We start from the raw sequence: 21,478 nt of genomic DNA, 5'->3' as shown, positions 1-21,478 counted from the left end.
TAAACGAGCTTAATATTAAACTCGGGCTCATTTAAAACCGGTTTCGAGTCGAACTTTTAACGATCCGATCCCGAGTAGCTCGCGAGTAGTTTGACTCGTTTGCACCCTAGCATCCACTTTGCCTATCTTTCGGTACCTCTGATGTTGGATAGGACACTAGATAGATGGTTAAAGTATTAAACCACCTGAACGACTTAAAATAAGAAGTCAATATACAAAATAAATACACTTATTATTTATTAAATGTTGCATAGCAATGTTCAAACAATTTCAAAGAAAATACATGTAAATACCTTCAGTATTATTCTATTATCATCTCCAAACTCTCATGATGGAAGTCAACCTCAAATAACATACTTGATTGAGTTATCATAAAATCGTCACGGTATATACTTTTTTCCAAGAAAATAATAGATAATAACAAGCGAAATTACAACGAAATTCACATCCCCAAGGGCTATGAGCAAGGTACTACTCTCGTGCAATTTAATATACAAGAAAAACTTACAAATATGATCACTAAAAGTGACAAAATAAAAAAACAAAAATAATTACGGTTTTTTAAAGATTGCTGAAAATGACAATTTACTCTAAAATGGTCATTTTCACTCAATTAAATGTATAATATGTATTTTCCTTTAGAATGTCATATTTTATGAAACATATCTTATTTTTTATTTGTTATGTTCATTTTTTTAGATTGTAATAAAAAATATTCTTTAAATTTTTTGAATTTCGTTTTTTTTTTTTTTCAATGTCCGCAATAAAGAAATCCGAAATATTAAGTTTGAAATCTATTTTTCCAGCTAGAAAAATACTTTTAATATAAAAATAAAATTAGTAGAAAATATATTTTCTCACAAAAGCAACAACTTGGTCATTATCGACATTTTCTCCAATGTCCATCTATATAAACTATCCGTTGCATCAAGTTTAAGCTTCACACAAAATTCACCGGCGTCCAGTGAATATCTCCGGCCATGTATAGAGTAGCAAGTGCTTCAGAGTATCTGGTGATCACCGGATTCGGGATCGAAGACATCAAAATCGCAAAGAAAGCATGGGTACTTCCTGGCCAATCCTACTCCGTCTTCGACATTTCTCCGGTCAACTACACCTTCGAAGTCCAGGCCATGAGCGCCGAGAAACTCCCTTTCATTCTCCCCGCCGTATTCACTATCGGTCCACGTTCCGACGACGACGACAGTCTCCACAAATACGCCAAGCTTATCTCTCCTCACGACAAGCTTTCGCACCATGTGAATGAGCTCGTGAAGGGGATCATCGAAGGGGAGACTCGTGTTCTTGCTGCTTCCATGACCATGGAAGAGATTTTCAAAGGGACGAAGGATTTTAAGCAGGAGGTGTTCGAGAAGGTTCAGTTGGAGTTGAATCAGTTCGGATTGTGGATCTATAATGCTAATGTCAAGCAATTGGTTGACGTTCCTGGACATGAGTATTTCTCGTATTTAGGGCAGAAAACGCAAATGGAAGCTGCAAATCAAGCCAGGGTCGATGTTGCGGAAGCCAAAATGAAGGTGTGATTAACACAAATTAATTTAAACTTTTAAATTATGAATACTGAGTTTGTGATTAATGATTGATTGGTTGATTGAATTCAGGGTGAAATAGGATCGAAGCTTCGTGAAGGGCAAACGCTGCAGAACGCAGCGAAGATAGATGCGGAGACGAAGATCATAGCTACTCAGAGACAAGGACAAGGAAAGAAAGAGGAGATCAAGGTAAGAACAGAGGTGAAAGTATTCGAAAATGAGAGGGAAGCTGAAGTGGCTGAAGCGAACGCAGAGTTGGCAATGAAGAAGGCAAAATGGGCAAAGGATTCACAGGTGGCGGAGGTGGAGGCGAACAAGGCGGTGGCGCTGCGGGCGGCTGAGCTGCAGAAGGAGGTTGAGATCATGAACGCGTTGACTCAGACGGAGAAACTCAAGGCTGAGTTCTTGAGCAAAGCTAGCGTTGAGTATGAAACCAAGGTAATAATTTCTATCGATTCAATCCCTCTATAAAACATGAATTGAACAATCGATGTAAACAAAGGTACAAGAAGCGAATTGGGAGCTTTACAGAAAGCAAAAGGCCGCAGAAGCAATTCTCTACGAGAAAGAAAAAGAAGCAGAGGCTCAAAAGGCGATAGCAGAGGCCACATTCTACACTCGTCAACAAGTCGCCGACGGTGAATTATATGCAAAACAGAAGGAGGCGGAGGGACTTGTTGCTCTTGCTCAAGCTCAAGGTACTTACATACGCACACTTTTGGGTGCCATGGGAGGCAACTATGGAGCTTTAAGAGATTACTTAATGATTAATGGAGGAATGTATCAAGAGATTGCTAAGATTAACGCCGAGGCTGTTAAGGGTTTGCAACCGAAGATTAGTATCTGGACCGGCGCAAATGGTGGTGGAGAAGGCGGCGATGGTGGTGCGATGAAGGAGGTCGCCGGCGTTTACAAAATGTTGCCGCCGTTGTTTAACACAGTTCATGAGCAAACGGGGATGTTGCCACCAGCTTGGATGGGGAAGATAACGGAATCTTAAATGGTTATGTTCTGTTATAATCTTTAAATTATTAGTTCAAGTATTTATAATGTAATTGGTTGAATCTATTTTCTTACGTAATTATATACGTGTTAATAACTTAATATTTGTATTTATTGTAATAAAATTAGTACATGGTTTTTGTTGAATGTTTTATACACTTGGTTAATACTTTTGTAACGATGTAATCTCAAAGGCCTTAGACTACCTAGGATTTCACACAAAATAATATATTATTTTTCAGATATTTCCAACTTTAAAGATATCAAAATCTTTGTACATCATATATTTTTATGTTAAAGAATTAATATATTATACTATATGACTGAGTCAAATACAATAATTAACATATATATATATATATATAAAGAAAAAAAACTAATTTTCAACCAATTTGATAAAATTATATAAAATCTCAACTTCTTATGATATGAGCTTAAACCAAAATCATGATTTTTGTTAATACATGCAGTTGAAATTAGATTTCTTGACATGTCATCCTTAATTAGGTATATTTGAACTAAATGTAGCAAATTGTGTTAAGAAACTCCATAAGACTTTACAATACATCAAGTAAAATACAAATGATAATTTGATCTAAGTCTTCTAGACTCATAATGTGACCAGGACAAAATGGCTAACAAATTTGTCAACTACAATATGAGACACAATTTGTCTACATTTTTCAAGAAATCAATATCAACAAGTTTTCATGATATGGTATTGATTCAACGGTTCAAACTTATAAAATGGCAGCTTGTATACAAGAAGACTATTACAAGCTTATTCATCATCGAATCCTAATAAATAGACGGAGACTATTATGAAAGGGTTTGTTTATGCTCGTTATTTACACAATCCTTAGTTGATAATATCTTGTTTACTTTAACAAAACTTCGATAAATCAGTTCTTCTATTTAACCGTTGTCCATGTACTCAACAAGTGTTCCTTTACAAGATCGAAGATTGAGTAGGTTCTTCGATTTGTAACGATCCAAAAATCTCATACTATGTGTTACAGTATATACTTCGTATAGATATGACTAAGAGTGAACATAAGAAGTGAACAAATGACGTCGTTAATGGAATACATAAGTTTGTGTAAGAAGTGAAAAAATGATGTCGTTAATGGAATACATAAGTTTGAGGAGCTTAGTGATTTGGTAACAAATGGTTATCCATTGGTGTTAAGGATCAGGCAAATGTCATTATAATGAATATGATAAATAAGCTCCTAGTGTATTTGGACAAGTTCTAAGGATCTTGATGTTTTATCCAAATAGGTTCGACCACTGTTTGAGCTAAGATATAGTGCGAGGATAGAAGCTAGAATGGAAATTAGTCTTCACTAACTATTCAGGTGACTATATGTGGATTTTCTCATTTGAGGTACTTGACATATTAGTAAAAGTTTTCTTTGAAAAACTTGAAAATGAATTGGAAATGTTTATTGTTGAAAAAGTAATAAATCCTAGCTAAAATGGACTTTTTATCTAAATTGGAAATGTTTATTGTTGAAAAAGTAATAAATCCTAGCTAAAATGGACTCTTTATCTAAAGAGTAAATTAAATGCTTTGAAAGGATATTGTTTTTGAATAAATGGCTCTTTATGAGTAATGGTTTTTAGCTATGATTTATTATACATATTACTGGAAAACGATTAAAGAATTGTATTTACAATTATAATATGTTTGATTGTGCTACTATGAAATGTTATTATTGAATGTACGTGAGCATGGCATTAATCGCTTACGTATAATTGATTTTCAAGTTTATTACTTTTTTTAGTTGAAGGTTCGAGGGATAAAGTAAAGAAACAATGAATTGGAAATGTTTATTGTTGAAAAAGTAATAAATTTCAACTATTTTTAGTTGAAGGTTCGAGGGATAAAGTAAAGAAACAATATTCATATTCCTCTCATCTTGAGACTGATCCAAAGACTTTTAAGGAAGCTATGGAGTCTCGAGATGTTGCGTTTTGGAAAGAAGCGGTTGATGAAGAGATGTCATCCATTATGGAGAATAATGTTTGGGTGTTATCTGATTTACCTCCTGGTTCTAAACCTTTAGGATGTAAATGGATTTTCAAGAAAAAAATGAAGGTAGATGGAACCATTGATAAATTCAAGGCTCGTCTGGTCATACAAGGTTTTAGACAAAAAGCCGGTATCGATTATTTTGATACGTATGCACCGGTAGCACGGATTTCTACCATTAGATTGTTGCTTGCTTTGGCAGCTATTCACAATCTAGTGATACATCAAATGGATGTTAAAACAGCCTTTTTGAATGGTGATCTTGATGAGGAAGTTTATATGAAACAACCAGAAGGTTTTGTTCTGCCTGGAAATGAGCAAAAAGTGTGTAGACTTGTAAAATCATTGTATGGACTTAAACAAGCTCCAAAACAATGGCATTTGAAGTTTGATGAAATTATTTTGTCTAATGGTTTTTCTTTAAACCAATCTGACAAATGTGTTTACAGCCGTTTTGATTCATCTGGATCTGGTGTGATCATTTGCTTGTATGTAGATGATATGTTGATTTTTGGCACTGATCAGAATCAAGTTAATGCAACAAAGAATTTATTGTCTTCAAAGTTTTCTATGAAGGATATGGGGGAGGCGGATGTAATCCTTGGAATAAGGATTAAACGGATGAACAAGGGACTTGCTATTACACAATCACATTACATTGAAAAAATTCTCAAACGGTTCAATTACAGTGATTGTACACCTGTTAGCACCCCTATGGATTCAAGCATGAAGTTGATGCCTAATAGAGGTAGATCAGTTTCTCAACTGGAGTACTCACAAGCTATTGGTTCTTTGATGTATGCTATGACTAGCACTCGTCCTGATATAGCTTTCGCAGTGGGAAGATTGAGTAGATTTACTCATAATCCTAGTACTCAACATTGGCAAGCGGTTCATCGTGTTTTCAAATATTTGAAAGGAACCAAGGATTATTGTTTGTGTTATTCAGGATTTCCTTCGGTCTTGGAAGGATATTCTGATGCGAGTTGGATATCCAATAGAGAAGATCATTCTTCTACAACTGGTTGGGTATTTTTGCTTGGTGGAGGTGCTATCTCATGGGCATCCAAGAAGCAATCTTGCATAACTAGTTCAACAATGGAATCTGAGTTTATTGCATTGGCTGCTGCAAGTAAGGAAGCAGAATGGTTAAAGAATTTGATTTATGAGATTCCATTGTGGAGGAAACCGATTTCACCACTTTCTATTCGCTGTGATAGTGTTTCTACTATGAGTAAAGCATATAGTCAAGTTTATAATGGTAAATCGAGGCATATTGATGTTAGACATGGGATGATTAGAAATCTAATCATGGATGGTGTGATTTCGATTGAGTTTGTAAAATCACAACAAAATTTGGCGGACCATCTCACTAAGAGTTTGGCGCGAGACTTAGTGCACAAGTCTGTTATAGGGATGGGCTTAAAGTCCTTATAAATTCTTATGAATGAGACACCCAATTCCCCTTTAATACAATGTTAGAGGTTAAATTCAATGAGGAAAGCTTATTTATATGAATTGGAACACACATTATAACTATCCCAAGGTACGTGTGTTTGAACCTGTAGAGACCAGGATGAATTTGATTTCTTAATGATTCTTTTGATAAAATGTATACAGGTACATGAATAAGAGAATCACCTATATGATCGTGAAGTGTAGCCGCACTTCAAAGAGCTTGAGGACTTGGCTTTTATACGATCAAGAATGGATTGGGACACACGGCTTTATAATTAGTGTCAAGTTATTTTGTTGAGATGATTGTAAAACTATTGTGTATATTATCTTCAGATATTCAAAAGAGTTACTGGGTTCAATCTTTAAGATACCTTGATTTCTCGAATGTTTGAAATGTGTAATATACTAACATGAAAATTCAATCGTATCGATATTTTCATTTATGCATTAGTTTTTTTGTTTTCTTTTGTTTTTAAGGTTGTTAATTCAAGGTTACACTAAAATAGGGGAGGATTGTTGGTGATTTAATCACCAAAAATATTTTAGTGTAATGGATTTAACAAGTGTTTCAAGAACAATGTTTTAGTTATCATACAAGTTAGGAGGTGTGGGAGTGCACACTTGTATTTACTAAATATTGTTAGTACTGAACCCTGATTTACTGTGTCAAGTTGGGGTTCGGGGATAAGTACGAGGACAGTACGAGGACTAATTTGTTATTCTTTAAAAGATGCAAATACAAGGTATAATTTGTATTTTCTGAAAGTTGAAAACCGTTCTCGTTTTATCCGTTGTGTGGATAAGTCCGGGAAATACAACGACTTCTTTGAAACACAGAAAAACGGAAATCGATTTCTTCTTCATTCTCTCTCAAAATTGATTCTGGTTTTGTGCCTAAAATCAGAATTGTTCTTCAGGAATTATCCTAGTTTGGATTTCGAGATACCCAAGGCAATTAGGGTCGAAATATCAAACAAGGAAAGTGTATAACACGATTCCTGTTTGTGATCCAGATTTTCTATAACTCAAATTTGAGTGTAATTCCCTAACAATAAATATAGGAATAGTTATGATCGTGCATCATATGAGCAAATTGCATAGTCTTGAAATGTTGTCAGCTAGACCTAGGGGTTCGCATAGTAATCAATCACAGGGTTGTTTATCAGTTTCCGTAGTTAATTAACGGGGCCATTTATTGGTTGTCATAGTTATTTAATAGGGTTTTTTTTTATCGATTGTTGTAGTTTATTCATGGGGCCTTATTCCGGTTGTTGTAGTTGTCACTTTATGTGAATAGAGTTGTCGCTTTATGTGACTACCCCATTTGGGGCATATTCACGGGGATGTACTGTGGTTTTCGTAGTTGCATTGAGTGTGGATATGCATATAATGCTTTGCATTATGTCTATAAATGTATGTCAATGAAAGTTTTATCAAATGATTTTGATAATATATACTAGTCCAAACCAATATAGCTTGTGAGACCATGATGTCTTACGTCTGTTTTAAATTCCATATATTCCAAGCAGTGGTGAGGTTGTATATTATCATGGTGGGTCATTTGACCAACCTTTTAAGAAGTTATATAGAACAAAAATCTGTGACCTACCTTATAAAAATTAAATGAACCATCTTGGCAAAAAAATATATCGATAAATCATACTTTTAAAACTCATATCCTATATTTTATTAGCCCAATATTTTTTTAGGGTATGATCCGTAGCCCAACACAAATGGAATTAAAAAAAAGGAAACGCTAATCAAGAATCAGCATTTTACAATTCACAACACACGAAGTTGGGAACCCTCATAATCAATGATCGGTGCCGGTAAATATTCAAGTTTGTGTGCTAAGTAAACTAGGACTATATAAGAAAATTCTATTTCCACATTCCATTGGAAGACCAAAGTAATGAATTGGTGCTTCAAAATTCACACTTTCGCACTTTCGTTCACTGTCAATTACATTTCCTTTAGATCATAATAATGAACCGGTGATTCAAAATTCACACTTTCGCACATCATCGCGTACAATTGTTTGAATTAAAATATTTTTTTTACTTTTACAACTCGACCCGATCCGAACACACAATAATTTTTTTTTATTATTTTTCTTTTTTTATCGGCTTCATTTAAATAGCGACCTATGTAATTTTACGTTTTAGACTCGCTACTGATTCCAAGTATCAAGATACAACTTAATGAGCTGTAATGTGAGGTATAGTAGAGAGGTAATGTAACGCTTGATTTCCCGATATGATTTTAATTCCAAGTTATTTATGTTTTCTCTTTGGGACATGATGTGTTGGAGCCTCAACACGACATATCGAGATGTATTTGGCCGCAGAGTTTAATGAACCAACATTATGTGTTGAGGTGCCTCAACACGATGTGTTGGCAGCTGGGAAGGAAACCCTAATTTTTAGGGTATTACACTATATTTAAAGGCCTTATTCCCCCTTGATTGGCCTACTTACTATCTTTCATCACCTAAAACCCACCTTAAATCGAGTATTGAGCTTTCTTGGTGGTGTTCTTGAGGTTTTGAGTGAATTTTTGTGTGCATTTGAAAGAGCTTTGGAGTTTGAAAGTTCCTAGCTTGGAAAGAAGGCCATAGATCTAGAATCTCACCACTTGTTGTAGTCTCCTTGAGGTATTAAGTACATACCTTGCTTTGTTGTTGAATAGATCTTCTCTTATGGGGTTTTGCTATGATTTTTGGCTCATTATTAGGTTGTTTAAGGAGGTAAGTTGTTTCATGGGTTGTCCTGTTAGATCTGAGCATTTTGTGACCTCCTTTGGCTTAAAGGTGCAAGCTTTATAGGATTCTAGGTCTCATGCATACATTAAGTCCTTTATTAAGCCCTTCTTGAGCTTTAGAGATTCTCTTTGGCATCCATGAATGTAAAGTTGGCAACTTTACGCAGTCTTCCAGCTTTAGAGATTCTCTTTGGCATGCTTACGATTTTTAGTACATTGTTTCAGGTAATTCCGGTTGCAAAGGGAAGAACTCGGGTTGACTGCATCGCACACACCATTAGGATTCCACACAAAATATTTTACTCTGATTTTTATGGCATTTGATACATTGGTTATTTTGCGATGTATTACTGATATTTGGAATTACTATTTTATCCATTTTAAAAAAACTAAATTTTTGGGACCATATTTTAGGATGTTACAAGTTGGTATTAGAGCCTTAGTTTAAGGGATTTTGGTACACTCTTGAGTGTGCCTAAACTAAAACTGAGGATTTGGTAAAGTTTTTCCAAAAGAAAATATTTCTATGAAAAAGGGGGATTTTCTAAAATAAGAAAGGGTGTGGTGCATGCAATCATCCAAGCTCAAGTAAGTGTTCCCAAATTATGCATACATGTTATCGATATGCTTTGATTTGTGAATCTGTCAACTGCATGCTAGTTAGGGCTAAGGAACTACTCAATTCTTGTGCATGATATAATGTTAGGGAGATGCATTTGTATTCCTGTTGTATGAGCTCTTAGACTTGCATGTTAGTGCTGATCAGTCAGTGATTGGATGGCCTGATTAGGTTATGTTTGATTCTGATACTTGATGCTCGAATGTTGCTTACTTTGTGCTTTTAGGAGTTCTAACTAGTTTCGGCTAACTAATAAATGAATATGCTAAGTTACATATCATGGGAACTAAATAATTTTACAATGTTAGGTTTTAACTCTATTACACAACTCTTGTTTGAGTCAAATTGTTGTAGTTGAGACCTCTCATTCGAAGAATTATATAGTTTTAGTGATATGTGATAGTATTCGCGAGTTAGTTAGAAGAAGATAGTAGGAATTCCTTCTACAGCTAATGGCGGAGCGTGGGGTGGAGTTGCCTTAGGAAAAACTAGGAGAAGATCTAGTGCTGGGAGCCTTATCTGTGAGGGATGGATAGATGGATTTGGAGTGACCTGGTTGAGTCAAAGCAATTATTGAGGAATGTACGGATAGATGTGGAAGGTAGTATGGGCCCGTACTACTAGAAGCATAGGATCCGTACTCGATTCAAGGAGAGTTGCGACAAAATCAGGAAGCTTGTAGGATTGTGATGCCCCAATATATTTTGATGTATATTCTGATAGTTTTTGTGGTCTATTTTCGGTATGGTGGTATTGCGATGCAGACCAGTCGGCAGTTTTGGTGTCGGGGAGGGATCAGGCTTAGGATCTGGAGTCGGGCAGCTCGATGAGCAGACTAAGGAGATTCTCTCATCAGAGATTACTCATTGCATTCTCAACCAGACTCCTGTGATCCTTGGCTCAGTCAAGGAGGGTATTCTGGATGTTTTGGAGGAGGGTTTGAGCTCGTTTCGTAATGAGATGATGGTTATAGCTACAACTCGATCTTTGACATTCAGGGAGTTTCAGGATTATGGAGCTCTAGAATATCATGGGGAGAATGACCCCTTTGCAAGTAGGCATTAGTTAGCAGATGTTTCTAAAGCCTTCCGCACAATCGTTGTCCCGAGGGGGATAAGGTCAGACTAGTATCCTGCCTATTGGAGGACATGGCTTGAGAGTGGTGGGAGGAGGTGGGTAATGATGTGGGAGATGATGTTGTTGATGGGATGACCTAGGATGATTTTTCGACTAGGTTCCGAGCGGAGTTGCATCGATTATTGAGGTGCATCAGTTGGCGCGAGAGTTCCAGGATCTCCGTCAGACTACTAAGAAGGTGACTAAGATCACCATGATGTTCAGGGAGAGTGCGCTTCTGGTTCCGCAGTATGTAGCGGACGAAGAGATGAAGAACACCCGATATGATCAGATGCTGAGGATCGACATTCGACAGTTTGTGAGCCGATCTAGTTGCAATATGTTTAAGGGTATGATTGCTCGAGCTTCGTAATGGAAGAGGAATCCAGATGAGGTTCATACATTAGGGGGTTCAGGCAAGAGGCCCAAGGTATCAGATTCTAGATCGAGGGGCCATCAGGGTCGTAGCCGTTGTGGCAAGTGCGGAAGGACACATGAGGGTGCGTGCATGAGTGGTAGTGGTGGTGGTTTTAGTTGCTTCAAGTACGGCCGAATCGGTAATTATAGTAGGGATTGTACTGCTACCACTACCCAGGGATCAGATCTGATTTGCTTTCATTGCAATCAGAGGGGCCATAAGAAGGCCCAATGCCCGAGTTTAGCTGCAGTAGGACTGGTGTCAGTGCCCACTCCTATTAATTTGAGGATTACTGATGGACGTCAGGGCTGGGAAGATGTGCCCGCGGCGAAGAGCAGGGCTTTCCAGCTGACGGCAGAGGAGGCGCATGCATCTCCTGATGTCGTGACGAGTATGTATCTTCTCCTTTTCTCTTTACTTATATCGAATAGTTGTTTATGTTTATGTGTTTTATTATAGGATTGTTTCTTGTGAACGATATTTCTACCATGGTATTATTTGATTCGGGAGCTACCCGATCTTTTGTGTCGCTTGCGCTTAGTAAGAGATTTGTTGGAGGTCCGGGGGAGCTGGATCGTCCTCTTGATGTGGAGATTGCTGATAATAGGACGGTTTGTAACACCCATAATATTTCATCCAATTTAAAACTTTTTAAACCATTTGAAACCATTCAATTATTACAATTTGTTTTCAAAACAGATTATACATTAGATTTCCCAGAAATCATAATCGTCAATCGAGGAAGTGTATGGTCACGCCTTCGCCTACCCGCGGCCATCCGCTAAACCTGAAACAATAAAGTGAAACTGTAAGCCCTAAATCTTAGTGAGTTACCCCTAAAATACCAACCTCATATAACCATAATCATTATCATACCATATCAACAAATACAGAACATCATGCATAATGAGTCTTCAGCCTGACTGGACCGCTCCCAAGCCTTCAGCATGACTGGACCGCCTCGCAGGGCCTACAACATATCCGGACCGCTCACCAGGTATGTTGGCCTACAAGACAAAGCAAGACCGCCTCAACCCAACCCCCAACCAAACAAACATGTGTATATAAGTATCATACTCTAGCTCATCATTATATACTTATAAAGGAAGCATTTTTCTAAGCACCACATTAATTTGAAACTCCCATTCATTTTTCCTTTCACCACATTCATTTTAAACTCCCATGACTTTTCAATTTATTTCTAGTAATGATTATAAACTAAAGTGTAATCATATATAAACTAAAATTTAATATTAAAATAATATATTTTCTTCTACTTATAAAACTATGTTTTTAACTTTTAACTTATTATACTTAATTTATTAGGTATAATATGTTGTTGTATGTAAACCATTATCATTTTAAAACTACAACTTTTGAAAATTTGTATAAAATACTTAAATTGTTAATTTAAATATAACCTTACATGTCAACTTAAATATAAATTTTAGTTTAACTTAAACAACCCAAAGAATACTTTGTAAATAGTTACAAGTGATAAATTGTATTGTCTTTCTAATAGTGATTATAAGTTGGTTAATAAGGTTAAATGATTATCAAACCTAAAGTGAAATCATAAATAAACTAAATTTCAATATTAAAATAATATTTTTACTTTTACTTATAAAGCTATGTCTTTAAATTTTAACATATTATATTTAATTTATTCGATTTAATATATTGTTGTATGTAAAATATTATCAGTTTAAAGCTACAACTTTTGAGCAGTTTTAACAAAATACTTAAATTGTTAATTTTAATATAACATTACATGGTCAACTTCAATATAAATTACAGTTCCACTTTTAATTTTTGAAGAGTATTGTGTGAATAGTTAAAAGTGATAAATTATAATGCTAAATGCAAAAACTAAATTGTAATATCAATTTAAATAAAATATTTCCTGAATATATTTTTATAATCATCAATAGTTTTCAAATTAGTAGCTTAAAATAACTTACAATAACAATAATTAAAAATAACTCTATATAAATGATTATATTTTTACTTTTATAATAAAAAAATGTTTGATGTTTTAAATAATTACAATGAGAGAAATTAAAATGTTAAACAAATAAAAATTAAAAAATTAATTAACAATAACAACTGAAAATAACAATAAACCATATATTATATTTAATTTTATTCATGAGAAACTCGCGGGTAGAAGTCATTCAAACGATTAAGATTATGAAGTTATAATAGATGTATATATTATCATATAATTCAAAATAATCAATATATTATATGAATTTAGTATACAAATTATTATACCAAATTTAAGAACAACGTTATTGTTATATTTAAAAAAAACATATGTTTGTAAATATTTCAACTAAATAGGTCTTTCTGCGCAACGCGCGGGCATTCGCCTAGTATCATATAACAGTCAAATCAATCTAACAAATCACTAATCATAGCAATATCCCAATAACCGGGGTACAGACCTAACTGGTCACTAACATAGCATCATCCTCTAACCAACACAATCATGTGCACATAGATATCATATAACACTAGCATGTATATATATAACAGTCAAACCGATCTATAGATCACAAAGCATAGCAACAATCCTAATCAGGATACCGACCTAACCGGTCACTAACATAACATCATCTTATATACCAGGATACCAACCTAAACCAGGTCACTAACATACTACCGTCACAATTTACTAGGACGCTGATCTAACAGATCAATAAGCATATCAAACACATATGAGTATACAATCCGAGAAAAAGGGTCGGCCTTGGTGCCTTAGACCATGTTGATATAGTGAGGATAACTCACCTCACTAGTGGCTCGGGATAATACTGTCCACTCCTTGAGATATAGCTCCAACAACCTCGCCTGTACCCATGAGTGACCCACAAGATAAATACTCAAATTACCAAAATGCCCATGGAAGACACAAGACAATCCCCAGTCAAAGTCAAAGTCACTTGTCAATAGTCAACAATCCATGTTGTCCTATTGTTGAGTGTAGCGTTCCCCTCGTCGAGTCCCTACTGATTCAAGAATTACCCGACTCGACTTGTCGAGTCTCTAACAGACTCGTCGAGTCAATACGCGGCCCAGTGCTTGAAAACCTAAACTGACTCACCGAGTCATCTCCCAGACCTGCCGAGTCCACACGAGACCAATTCGGACAAAAACCCTTCTCTATTAGCCGAGTCATCTCCCAGACTCGCCGAGTCCATACGGTTATTCCCATGATCAAGCGATATAGAACTATTCTTTCGTTCCAAACAATAGATCTAGGTCCCCAGAGTGTATTAGCAACGTAAAGTTACTACCTTTACGTATTTTCATGCCTCAAAATCCGAATCCAAGTTTGAATTGAAGCTCTACTCATAAGGGAAGGTTCTTTCATATCCATACAAGGAGCTTTATGAACTTAGGACTGAAGGGAGTTTCAGAAGAAAGAGATTAAAGTAACAGTTGATTACCTCCAAAACGTGCCCAAACTGAGACGGATTCAAGATCTACATGAATTTCCTTGATGCAAGCCTCTTGATCTACAAGTTTCCTTCACTAAATCACTTCCCAAAGCTCCAAAACACCCACAAAGCTCACACACACGATATTAGGGTTTTTGGCTCTCAAGGGGTGATAAGGGACAGTAGGAGGCGCTAATGGTCCAATATATAGGGTGCAAAAACCCTGAAATTTAGGGTTTCCTCTGCCATATCCTACTCGTCGAGTCCCCTTCCCGACTCGTTGAGTCAACTCATTAAATGACGTGTCCCAACTCGCTTCTACTCGACAAGTCATAGCATCAACTCGTCGAGTAAGTCTTAAAACATGAAATTTAAATTGAACAATACTGATACTTGACAATTGGGGCGTTACACGGTTAGGGTTGCGAGAGTTCATCAGGATTGTACTCTCCAGTTGTTCAGCAAGCGGTACAATCGATACTACCTAGCATTTCACAGAATCCATGCTTGCCTTCATACACCGTGTACAATTGGTGGATATCGTTCATAGTTGGTTTGCACGAATATCGTTGCCCATAAACCAGAAAGATCGCTTTGAAGAACTTATACACATACTCCCGCATGGTACGCCCTAACATCCTAAAATACTCGTCCCATCTGTTTGCACCCATGTCGTATGCTAACTGAAGAATTGCAATCGTGCATTTCTGAATTGGAGAGAATCCTTTTATCCGTGTCGCATCCAATTTTTATTGGAAATATGGAAAGCGGCCTTCCAAATCGCTAACAATATGTAAGAATAGTTCCTTCCTCATCCGGAACCGACATCGATACTTTACAGCGTAGATGCCATCATTTGTAAAGTAGTCTTCTATGAGACGATCGTGTCCGGCTTCACAATTTCTACGCAACCACGACTTTCTTGGTTTAAATCGTGCACATGATGTTTCGCCTAGTCGGTGTTGAAAGTATGCAACCGTTTTCGCAATGACAGAACCAATAAACTTAGCCTCCTCTAGAGCCGTCGAATCGGATGATGAAGATGATGTAATTTTGATAAATATTTTTGGAGAGAGTAAGGAAGATGGGTTAAGAAAATGTTGGATGTTGTCGTATTTATAGTGGGATAATAGGAAACATATATATATATATATATATATATATATATATATATATATATATATATATATATATATATATATATATATTATCAATTCAAAAGGTTGAAGTCCACCAACCCAAACCGGCCCCATCGAACCCATCCCCCAAGGGTACTCGATAAGGGGGCATATTGTGACTGACTCAACGACTGGGAATCATGAGGGGTGTCGTGGATAGAACCCACAACCTATATGTTATCAATCCAAGTCGCCCACATGCCTTACCAACTGAGCTATATGCTAGGGGTGTATATATATATATATATATATATATATATATATATATATATATATATATATATATATATATATATATCCGTTGGAAAATAAATAAATAAAAAATAAACACGTAATTCCCATCGGAGAGAGAACGCAACAACCTCACCCCCCACCGACCTCCCCACGCCACCCTTCCCGCACCATCGATGTGGTGTTCCTCCGTGCAGGACGCTTCCCGTGGCCGTCTCCACTCTCTATACCGTCCGACCTAATATGTCGAAAAAGTACTCACATAAATCAGTAACCTTCATATGGGCTAAATTATTTGGGCCAACTCTATATAGTATCACTTATTGGTAGGCATGCACAAACCGGTTTTTTCTGAACCGGACCGGTTCAGAAAACCGGTTAGATTCTGGTCAACTAAGTCAAAACCGATTCACCCGGAAACTGGTCCAGCCCTAAAAAAAATCCGAACTTATATAAACAGGTTCGGTTTTACCGAAACCAGTTCAGAAAAAACCGGTCCAAAAGTAGGTTCAAAAACAAATCAAAACCATAATGTATGTACAAAATTGTTTAAATTGAATCAACACATTTTTTGGAGCAATTTTTAACCTTTTTTTTTTTTTTTTTTTTTCATTTTTTATTTGTTTTTTATTGGAAATACATAATACAACTTCAAACATAAAAACACAAAACATCCAAATTGTCAAACCAATATATCTTCAAATATAAAACACTGTTGTCGTCGTAGTCTTCATTCCAAGTCCGTAGTCATTGTATTTATTCGTTATCCGTCATGTCGTTGCGCGATTTTCTCTCATAGTCGGGCTCTTCTAGGGTGAGTGGCACCAACATTCCCATCACTACTTCTTTCTCATGTACTCGTGCTTCAACATGCAACGATGTGCATTCTAGTACTTCAATGTCTTGTATCCATTCCATGTCATCAAAATAACATTTCAAGCAAATGCACACTTCCACTGACAAAGGGTTGAGTTTTGTTCTTCTTGGTGATATGAACCTATCACTAACAGAAAAAGCCGATTCCGAAGCTACCGTAGAAGCTTGTGAGCTTAGTAGATCACGGGTCATAGCGGCTAGAATCGGAAATTAGGTTTCCTTTCCTTTCCACCAAGCCAAAATATCAAAAAATTTAAACTGTTGAATACTCACTTGTGACAAGAAATCGTAACCAATGTACCTTCGAGCTCGCTACTAGGGGTATCGAGCTCGTTTAGAATTTTCATTCCTCAAAGTATTATAGAGCCTAATTGTTTTGTTATTTTGGTGAGAAGTGGATCCAAATGCCCCCGTATTTTGCATCATGTCATTAATGTTTGTTGAACCGTATTTTGTTAAATAAACTTCAAACAAATTTAGAAAAACATTGTTAAAATTTGAAACTTCCTTTGATGCATAATCCATGTCATTATCCAATAAACCAAAATCGTAACAAATATTTTCAATTAAAGTCTCAACCCCCCAACATTTAGAGTCGGATTCAAAGCGGCGGAACAAGTAATAATGAGAGACATTTCTTGAATTTTTTTTTTTTTTAACTTTGCTTTCATCGGTTTCATCATATTAGCTAACATCGTGCTCCTCATTTCAAACTCATTTATTTTCGCACACATTAAAAAATTTTGGTTTAAAACTAAACAACTTGTAGGATAATAAATCCCCGATAAAAAAGTAGTTGCTTTTTTAAAAACATCAAGCGGTAACATAAATGTATGCATCCGGTGAACCGTGAGGAGCTGTCCAAACATCACAAGTTAAATTCACACCTGTTTCTAAAGATTGAAATCCTAAAATCAATTCATTTTTTGCAAGTTTCCACATTTCAATACAATCACTTCTAATAGAAGTACGACTCACATGGCAATATCGTGGTTGGAGAGTATCTTGGATGAGTGAAGTCAAACGTTTGTTGTCGAAGTGGTCAAAATGCAAGCATTCTAGAATCACAAACTTCGTCATCCTATCACAAACTTTAGTTAAATCGTAACTCCACAATGTTGCATCATTAGCCATTGTTGTTTGATTATGTCCCGACCCAAATTTCACCACATGGCATCTTTTGATCATATGAGTTTTCAATGTCGAATTTTCATCTTCATTAAAAAAAGCACTACATTTCTTGCATCACACTTTTCTTGGACCACTCGACATTACACACAAATCATAATTGCACCAAATAGCCGGATTTCTACTTGTTTCTTTGATGCTAACAACGGTAAGATTGTTTTTATGAATCTCCAACACCAACGGAAGTCGAATGCATTGTTTGAATTAAGAGCGTTTTTTGAACTAAGAGAGGTTTTTTGAGGTTTGGCTAACACAATACATCTACTAGCTATTTATACTATCAAATATTGGTGAATATGGCCAAAAGGGACCCAAAAACGAGATTGCAACGACCATAAACGGCTATATAGCCGATAGAATAAGACAAAAAAACGGGTAGATTACCCCTCTCGAAAAACCAGTACAAAACCGATTCGACGTAAACCGGTTCGAAACTGATCCCAACGGTTGAAATGGAGATCTGGCTCAAACTAGCGGCTAAGTTCCTAAGGGTTTTGGTTCATGGCTGAACCGGTTCAGGGTTAAACTGGTTTTCGGATCGGAGGCCGGTTCGGTTCATGAACCGGTTTTTTCGCTCACACCTAAGTTGGATTAAAATGATGACCTCTAAAATTTGCCGCCATGGGCCTAAGCCCATTTCGCACATGTATTGAGTCGATCTGTCTTCAACCTTCGAGCTTGATCCAAACATTCTTTGACATCCGCTTCCAAATTATTGATTCATCCCAATAAAATTAATGCGAACACGTGGGTGGATCAACACATCGATCCAAACATTTTGCACCTCTATTCTTATGTGACTCAACGATGGCGTTTTTAGGGCTCACCGTCTTTAGAGGGTTGGACATGAAGCATACCTTTTTAGTGAAAGAAAATATATAGTCTTCTTCCTAGCTAGGTTCGTAGCTACGTATATAGTTTGAACAATTGTAAATGTTCCATAGCTACAAATCACCGGTGTATACTTCCAAGCTAGACGACGGACAAAAATGAAATAACATTCAAATAATGATTGAAACCAAAAAGAAATATATAAAGGGAAGGAAAACACCAAATTACCCTAACACTGAACAGCAATATATGGAGCTAAGGAAAAGACCAAATTATTCATATATTTGCTTGTGGGGACACTTAACATACATAATTGACCTAGCCACATCAAGAGGAAGGACTGGAAATGGAATGAAATCTAACCAAAAACATAACAATTATTCTATGTAGTCTAAAAACCGATGACATAATTTTGTTAGAAAATTGTTAACAAAGTGCACATATATTGAAACAAAATCATATATCAATTGTCTTGCAACAAATACGAATACTTAAACATATATCATTTGTAGAAAAAGATATTTAACATATTAAATATAAGCAATAAGCAAAAAGTGCACACCAACAAATATTAATATTTATTTTCAAACACTAAAATACTAATTTAAAAACTATAGGACCTTATATGATGCCATAGAGTCAACGAACTAACTACCCATATCATAAGAAAACCGTTAAGATTCTTTGACGTTCATCTTCCCCATCCAAGTCGGTGGCAACATTCCGGTTTGCTCATGAACAGTCTCAAACAACGGCGGCAACATTTTGTACACGCCGGCAACTTCCTTCAAGGGACCACCATCGCCGCCCTCTCCACCACCACTTGCGCCGGTCCAGATGCTAATCTTTGGCTGCAAACCCTTAACTGCCTCCCCATTAATCTTCGCAATCTCTTGATACATTCCTCCGGTGATCATTAAATAATCTCTTAAAGCTGCATAGTTACCTCCGAAGGCACCCAAAAGTGTGCGTATGTAAGTACCTTGAGCTTGAGCAAGAGCAACAAGTCCCTCCGCCTCTTTCTGTTTTGCATATAATTCACCGTCGGCGGCTTGTTGGCGGGAGTAGAGTGTCGCCTCCGCTATCGTCTTCTGAGCGTCCGCTTCTTTCTCCTTCTCGTAGAGAATTGCTTCTGCGGCTTTCTTCTTCTTGTAAAGCTCCCAGTTCGCTTCTTGTACCTTTGTTTGCATCAAACTCGTGGTTTATACTAATTGCATGAAATAATGGTTAATTTTGGATTCATTCTGTTACCTTTGTTTCATACTCAACGCTAGCTTTGCTCAAGAACTCAGCTTTGAGTTTCTCAGTCCGAGTTAAAGCGTTCAGTATCTCAACCTCCTTCTGCAGCTCCGCCTCACGCAGCGCCACCGCCTTGGTCGCCTCCACCTCTGCCACCTGAGATTCTTTGGCCCACTTTGCTTTCTTCATTGCCAGTTCTGCATTCGCTTCAGCCACTTCAGCTTCTTTCTGGTTCTCAAAGACCTTCACTTCCGTCAACACCTTCACCTCCTCCTTCTTCCCCTGACCTTGCCTTTGTGTAGCTATGATCTTCGTTTCCGCATCTATCTTTGCTGCGTTCTGCAGAGTCTGCCCATCACGAAGCTTCGCTCCTATCTCACCCTGAATCAACGATCACTCATTATATATCCACGATTCAAAGTAGAAATTAAGTACTTAAGCAACAATAGTGATAATCAATCACCTTCATTTTGGCTTCAGAAACATCGATCTTGGCTTGATTAGCAGCCTCCTGTTGTATCTTTTGCCCTAAATAAGAGAAATACTCATGTCCAGGAACGTCGACCAACTGTTTGACATTGGCATTATAGATCCACAATCCGAACTGGTTTAATTCCCACTGAACCTTCTCAAACACCTCCTTCTTGAAATCCTTCGTACCTTTGAAGATCTCATCCATGGTCATGGAGGCAGCAAGGACACGGGTCTCCCCCTCGATGATCCCCATAACGAGCTCGTTCAAATGGTGTGAGTGCTTATCAAGTGGGGAGATAAGCTTGGCGTATTTGTGGAGGCTTTCATTGTCGTCGGAACGTGGACCGATGGTGAAAACGGCGGGGAGGATGAAGGGGAGTTTTTCGGCGCTCATGGCCTGGACATCGAAAGTGTAGTTCACCGGAGTTATGTCGAACTTGGCATAGGTCTGGCCGGGAAATACCCATGCTTTTTTTGCGATTTTGATGTCGTCGATCCCGGATCCAGTGATCACCAAATACTCCGACGCGCTTGCTACTCTATACATTACCGGAGATACTGACCGCCGTCGGTTGAGGGGATATATTTAGGGTTTACGTGTAAAGCTTAAACCAGATGCTACAGGTGGCTTGTGTATATAGGGTTAATTTTAGCATGCTGACTACCTCGTGCTTATATTTAGATGTATTTTCTTTTACATGAATGAACATGATAGCTCTTTATTATTATTATTATTTTTAATTTTTGATCAAATGACATTATTTTATATGATCTCAAGGAATAAAACGAATGAGAATCTTTTCTCTTTATTTTAATAAATTTTTTTAATATTTTATATCATTTTTATTAGATCTTCTAATTAATATCATATCATTTATCAATCTATTGATTTTTTATTTTAAAACTCAAATTTTAAATTTTCTATTTCAATTACATTAAATTAATATCATTAAAATAAAAAATAAAATAAACTTAATATGGATTATAAGGTCATATTTATTTAAACAAGTTATTATAATTTTATATAACTAAAAAATATTTTAATTAACAGTTTATT

The 21,478-nt window shown here is 36.5% G+C and overlaps 2 protein-coding genes across 2 annotated transcripts; one reads left to right on the top strand and one right to left on the bottom strand.

Annotated features, from left to right (window-relative positions):
• The first annotated feature begins 908 nt into the window (after positions 1-908).
• LOC145000705 (flotillin-like protein 4) lies at positions 909-2,702 on the top strand. Its single transcript, XM_078959970.1, has 3 exons — positions 909-1,538; positions 1,623-1,991; positions 2,056-2,702. The coding sequence occupies exons 1-3, from the start codon at positions 981-983 to the stop codon at positions 2,551-2,553; spliced, it is 1,425 nt and encodes a 474-aa protein (XP_078816096.1). The 5' UTR covers positions 909-980; the 3' UTR covers positions 2,554-2,702.
• A 16,575-nt stretch (positions 2,703-19,277) lies between these two features.
• On the bottom strand, positions 19,278-21,049 carry LOC145001355 (flotillin-like protein 3). Its single transcript, XM_078960727.1, has 3 exons — positions 20,411-21,049; positions 19,960-20,328; positions 19,278-19,886 (listed from the first exon to the last, which is right to left on the bottom strand). The coding sequence occupies exons 1-3, from the start codon at positions 20,966-20,968 to the stop codon at positions 19,383-19,385; spliced, it is 1,431 nt and encodes a 476-aa protein (XP_078816853.1). The 5' UTR covers positions 20,969-21,049; the 3' UTR covers positions 19,278-19,382.
• Positions 21,050-21,478: the final 429 nt, after the last annotated feature.

Source organism: Lactuca saligna, chromosome 6, assembly GCF_052625555.1.
Source record: "Lactuca saligna cultivar CGN05327 chromosome 6, ASM5262555v1, whole genome shotgun sequence".
In the NCBI taxonomy this organism is placed as follows: domain Eukaryota; kingdom Viridiplantae; phylum Streptophyta; class Magnoliopsida; order Asterales; family Asteraceae; genus Lactuca; species Lactuca saligna.
Note: the sequence above shows the minus strand (reverse complement) of the source record. Positions and strands in the feature narration are given on the sequence as shown.

Coding starts and splice junctions, on each gene's coding strand:
- LOC145000705 (XM_078959970.1), top strand. CDS start 981: ATGTATAGAGTAGCAAGTGCTTCAGAGTATCTGGTGATCACCGGATTC. Junction 1,539..1,622: donor TTGCGGAAGCCAAAATGAAG/GTGTGATTAACA, acceptor GATTGAATTCAG/GGTGAAATAGGATCGAAGCT. Junction 1,992..2,055: donor GCGTTGAGTATGAAACCAAG/GTAATAATTTCT, acceptor ATGTAAACAAAG/GTACAAGAAGCGAATTGGGA.
- LOC145001355 (XM_078960727.1), bottom strand. CDS start 20,968: ATGTATAGAGTAGCAAGCGCGTCGGAGTATTTGGTGATCACTGGATCC. Junction 20,329..20,410: donor TTTCTGAAGCCAAAATGAAG/GTGATTGATTAT, acceptor TCGTTGATTCAG/GGTGAGATAGGAGCGAAGCT. Junction 19,887..19,959: donor GCGTTGAGTATGAAACAAAG/GTAACAGAATGA, acceptor ATGCAAACAAAG/GTACAAGAAGCGAACTGGGA.